Source organism: Myodes glareolus, chromosome 3 (genome assembly GCF_982192425.1).
Source record: "Myodes glareolus chromosome 3, mMyoGla1.1, whole genome shotgun sequence".
In the NCBI taxonomy this organism is placed as follows: domain Eukaryota; kingdom Metazoa; phylum Chordata; class Mammalia; order Rodentia; family Cricetidae; genus Myodes; species Myodes glareolus.
Window position 1 is genome coordinate 64,985,015 of NC_142028.1, and position 4,648 is coordinate 64,989,662.

Below are 4,648 nucleotides of genomic sequence, written 5' to 3' on the forward strand. Positions count from 1 at the left end.
CTCTGCCTCCCGGGTGCTGGGTTTAAAGGCGTGCACCACCACCGCCTGACTCCTAGTCTCCTTGTTTTGTTTTTGAGTAATGGTCTCATGCATTCCAAGCTGACTTCAAATTCATCGATTAGCTGAGAATGAATTTCTGACTTTTCCTCCCAAGTGCTGGGAGTCCGGGCATAGCCACCACATGCATTTTCTTTTAGGGTTTTGGTTGTTGATGTTTGTACTCCCGTAGAATATACAGGAGCACCGGAGACCATACAAACTGCAAAACCCACTTATGCTCGCACCATGCCTGGCACCACTTCCATTTCTCTTCGTTCTTCCCCTTTTTTCTTTTCCTCTCTTCCTCCTTTTCCCTTCCCCTCCTTCCTCCTTCCCCCTCTCTAATTGCTGGGGCAAAACCCAGAGCCTTGAGCATCCAGGAAGGGTTTCACTGAGCCGAACCCCAGTCCTGCTCTCATAGGTGATACAGAGATTTAATGGAAACTGGGAAGCCCTGTGGCAGCAGACCACACCTTGGTCCCAGCACTTGGGAGACAGAGGCAGGCAAAGTTCTGTGATTTGAAGGCCAGTCTGGTCTATATAGTGGGTTCTAGGCTAGCCATGGCTACATTTGAGATAAGATGGAGAGAGAGAGGGAGACAGAAATTGAAGCCAACCCTGTGAATGCCAGGGAGGCTGAGGGTTAGAAGTAGATCTACACACTGCCCTTCAGCTATGGGCAGCTCCTTCAGCTGCCGGTAGCTTTTCAGTGATTGCCAACAGAACCTAGGGTTCCTTAGAGTAAAGCTTGGAATCACAGAACCTGTCCCAATGGAGACCCAGAGAAGTCAGTGAGCTATCCGAAATCCCATTAAAGTAACAGCAAAGTCCAGGGCTCGGGACTCCAAGGCAGTTGGACTCCACCCCTTGCCTGAAGAGCTAGCACTGCAAAAGGGACAGGGAGCTAGCCAGCCTTCTCTCCCTCTTGACTTCCTTGACTTGGGTCTTGGGAAGAGGGCCAAGTCGGCTGTGGATGATGCTTTTCTTATCCTGCTGCAGCTTCCTTTCTGGGAACCAGGAACCTGATTCTGGGCAAAGACAATAAAATTCATCCAAAGGGCTCCTCCTGCCCCCAGCCGGATGGGCATCACGTGGCCCCCAGTTAGCAGACCAGGAAAATTCCATCCCTTGCACACTTAGCCTCACACACCCAGCTGCTCACTCACCCTGGCACACTTAGCCTCGCTCACCCACCATCTGCACTTGTCACCGCACACACCTGACACACTTTCTCACCCTCAGCCTCTTCAACCTCTCCTAAAGCCTTTCCCTTGCTTCCCCATTGACGACCATAGACCTACCATGTCCCTGGAACCACTGAAGTTCCAGGCAGTCGGGGAGGATGAGGAGGATGAGGAGGAGAGCTTAGACTCTGTGAAGGCCCTGACAGCCAAGCTTCAGCTGCAGACCCGAAGACCCTCATATCTGGAGTGGACTGCCAGGGTCCAGAGCCAGACCTGGTGCAGAGCCCAAGCCAGACCTGAGCCGGGAAGACCTGGAGCCATCTGTGGCTTCGACTCCATGGATTCTGCGCTTGAATGGCTCCGAAGGGAGCTGGTGAGTCCATTGGGCTAGACAGATTGACACAGGGTCTCTGAGTCAATCTTCTGTGCGGTTGGGAGGAGGTGAGAATGGACCGCTCTCCAAAGCAGTTCCTCACTGCTCTGCCCTCGGACAGAGGAGCAAGAAATTCAGTCATATTTTTGTGGAGCCAACCCTGGATTAATAGACCCCAGAGCGGTGGTTCTCAACCTGTGGGTCGCGACCCCCGTTTGTAGGGGTCCAATGACCCCCTTCATGGGGTTGTATATCAGATATCCTGCATATCAAATATTTATATTCGATTCATAACAGCAGGAAAGTCACAGTTCTGAAGTAGCAATGAAAATAATTTTTTGGTTGGGGTCACCACAACTCTAAAGGGGTTCAGCATTAGGAAGGTTGAGAACGGCTGTCATAAAGAGACAGCCAAGGAGAAAGTCGACCCTGACTGGGCAGTCAGGTAGAAAGGGGAGAGTTAAATATTAGCTGTCAACCCAACATATGCAAACATATAAGGTTGTCCAGTTCAGCTCAATGAGTCACCTTAGTTGATCTGTGATGACGTACCAGATGTATTTGCATTCTTATGGTTCCTTGGCTTGCTTTGGGAACCACCAATCCGGAACAAGCTCTGAGAGCTGGGGAAAGAGGAAGGTAGGTGAGAAGGGGCTTCGGAGCTGTTCTTTGCTAAAGTTTTCACAGAAAGGAAACGGTGGCGGGTGAGGCTGGAGGCTGGCCCAGCACACTCATGCCCCCTTTCGGTCACAGCAGGAGATGCGTGCTCAGGACCGGCAGCTGGCGGGGCAGCTGCTGAAGCTGCGGGCCCAGCTGCACCGACTGAAAGTGGACCAAGCCTGTCACCTGCACCAGGAGCTGCTGGACGAGGCGGAGCTGGAGCTGGAGCTGGAGTCTGGGATTGGCCTGGCTCTGGCCCCACCACTGCGGCATCTGGGGCTCACGCGCATGAACATCACTGCCAGGCGCTTCACCCTCTGTTGAGGACCCTTGGGTGTCCATCTGGGAAGAAGGAAGCAAGAGGTGGCCCTGTGGCTCCGGCATCTGAAAGTTGAATTCAGAGAGCACAAAGCCCCAGGGCGAGGGGAAGAGAGGGAGCTCAGGCCCCAGATGCCTTAATAAAAACCCACTGCATACCATCGAAGCTTCAGCAGTCCCTCACTGACTTTTTGGCCTTTTGTTTGTTTCTTTGTTTTTTGTTTTGTTTTTTGAGACAACAAAAATCCAAAAATAAATGGAAATAAGCTGCTAATTCCTCTTACTCCTCAGACAGCTAGGTATGTCTTGCTTTGGCCACCCTTGCTACCATTCCCCAGTCGGGGTAGCAGGTCCTGAGTCAGGTCTGGGGGACACATCTGTTGGCTCTGTCACTCAAAAGTTGTTTTTTTTTTTTTCCTGTGTCTCTCAGTCTTTGTTTCTGTGTTACTCTCTTTGTCTGACTTTCCAACTCAGGCTTCCTCTCCCCCCCCCCCATTTCCTGTTCCCCCTTCCCTCTGCAGCAGAGGTGCATGCAGCTTCAGCTTCTACCTCGCAAACCCCAACAATACTCTGTGGGCTCCCCTCCCCCACCTGCTCACTCAGCGTGGCTCAGGACGTGACACATTTACACTTTCCTTCCAGTGAGGTCAGGACCCATTCTTGGGCCTGAGAGGGGCCCTTCGGGGTTCCTCGTGCCACCGATGGCCTGGCCCCTCTGCCTGTGATGGGTACCATCCTCATTTTGACCTGCTTGGTGCTCACTGCAAAGCTCTTTGCCTCCTGCTGATACCAGAATGCCTGCCCCAGCTGCCTGGGCAATAGGCCTGCCCTTCTACCTGTGGCAAGCTGTGCATCCCATTAGGGGTGTGGCCTTGCCTCTACTTGAATTATCATCTTCAGCCATGTTGTCTGGCCTATGTCTGTTACTATATTCTTCAATTAATCATCTATCTATCTATCTATCTATCTATCTACCTACCTACCTACCTACCTACCTACCTATATATTGAGACAGGGTTTCTTTATGTAGTCCTGGTTATCCTGGAACTCACTGTCCAGACCAGTCTGGCCTGGAACTCACGGAGATCTGCCTGCCTGTGCTTCTCAAATGCTGGGATTAAGCTGTGTGCCTCCACGCCCTAACCTGTCACTGTAGTCTTAAGGACCTGGGGTTCTCCTGGATCCCTGCTGAAACAGGCTGTCGACACTTGACTGGAAGAGACCTGCCCCATGACTGTGTCCCAAGACGCCATGGACACCGCTCTGTCAGTGACCGTGGTTGCTGTTTTTTACTGAACTATATGCAATCTTGCCACCAACTATTGAGCAGAGTTGTTGCCTGGGCTTCAGCTCTGACCAGAGATGCTTGCCTTCTGCTGTCCAGCTGAATCAGAGGCCACTAAGCTAAAGGCACTAGCTCTCATCCGGTGTGACTGTAGCACCTTTTCCCTTCCCTGGAAGGGAACTTGTGGCTGCCGTCCTCTGTTCATGGGGACAAAGGCGCCTTTTGGATCTCTTACCCAGGTGTATCTTGGGGCGCAGGAGGGCAGGGGAGGGGGGACTCCACCAAACATCCTTTCTTGCCAGGTGTAATGGCCTACTCCTTTGCAAGGGGGAAGCAGATGCAGGCAGAATTCAAGGCCACACGAGTTTGGTCTGCCTAGTAAGTTCCAGGTCAATCAGGGTTACACAGTGAGACCCTGCATTTAAAAAAGTTCCTCTCCTTAGTTTGTTATTATTATTATTATTACCATTATGATTATTATTATTTCTGGCTTTTTGAGACAAGGACTTTTGTAATTCAGACTGGTCTGAAATTCTTTATGCAACCACCCCTGCCCCCACCTCCAGAGTGCTGGGATTATGGGCACTTGCCATCACACATGGACCTCCGCCCAACTGTCCCCCATCTAGGAGCCACTCTCAGTATGAGTAGGGGCTAGACTAGTGATGTCTGGGACCCCAAGAGGCTGAAGGGTCTAGGGCCATGGCGGCAGGAAGCTTGGGGTGCTAGAGGCTTGTGGTTGGGTTGCTGGGGCTGGGTTGGCTGCTGAGCCCTCAGAAGGAGGCAGGA

The 4,648-nt window shown here is 52.0% G+C and overlaps 1 protein-coding gene across 2 annotated transcripts; it reads left to right on the plus strand.

Annotated features, from left to right (window-relative positions):
- Nucleotides 1-1,140: 1,140 nt before the first annotated feature.
- On the plus strand, nt 1,141-2,848 carry Fam167b (family with sequence similarity 167 member B). Of its 2 annotated transcripts, none has more exons than XM_048434622.3 (2): nt 1,141-1,596; nt 2,353-2,848. In XM_048434622.3, exons 1-2 carry the CDS (start codon nt 1,342-1,344, stop codon nt 2,578-2,580), a joined length of 483 nt encoding a protein of 160 aa, XP_048290579.1. In that variant the 5' UTR covers nt 1,141-1,341; the 3' UTR covers nt 2,581-2,848. The 2 variants fall into 2 exon arrangements, with proteins under 2 accessions (XP_048290579.1, XP_048290578.1); XM_048434621.3 differs by having other exon boundaries at nt 1,144-1,596; nt 2,350-2,848.
- The last annotated feature ends 1,800 nt before the right edge of the window (nt 2,849-4,648 follow it).

What these genes read in the sequence shown, in the direction of transcription:
- Fam167b (XM_048434621.3), top strand. Translation starts at nt 1,342, where the DNA reads ATGTCCCTGGAACCACTGAAGTTCCAGGCAGTCGGGGAGGATGAGGAG. An exon ending in AATGGCTCCGAAGGGAGCTG is followed by an intron (nt 1,597 to 2,349) that starts GTGAGTCCATTG and finishes TTTCGGTCACAG; the next exon opens with CAGGAGATGCGTGCTCAGGA.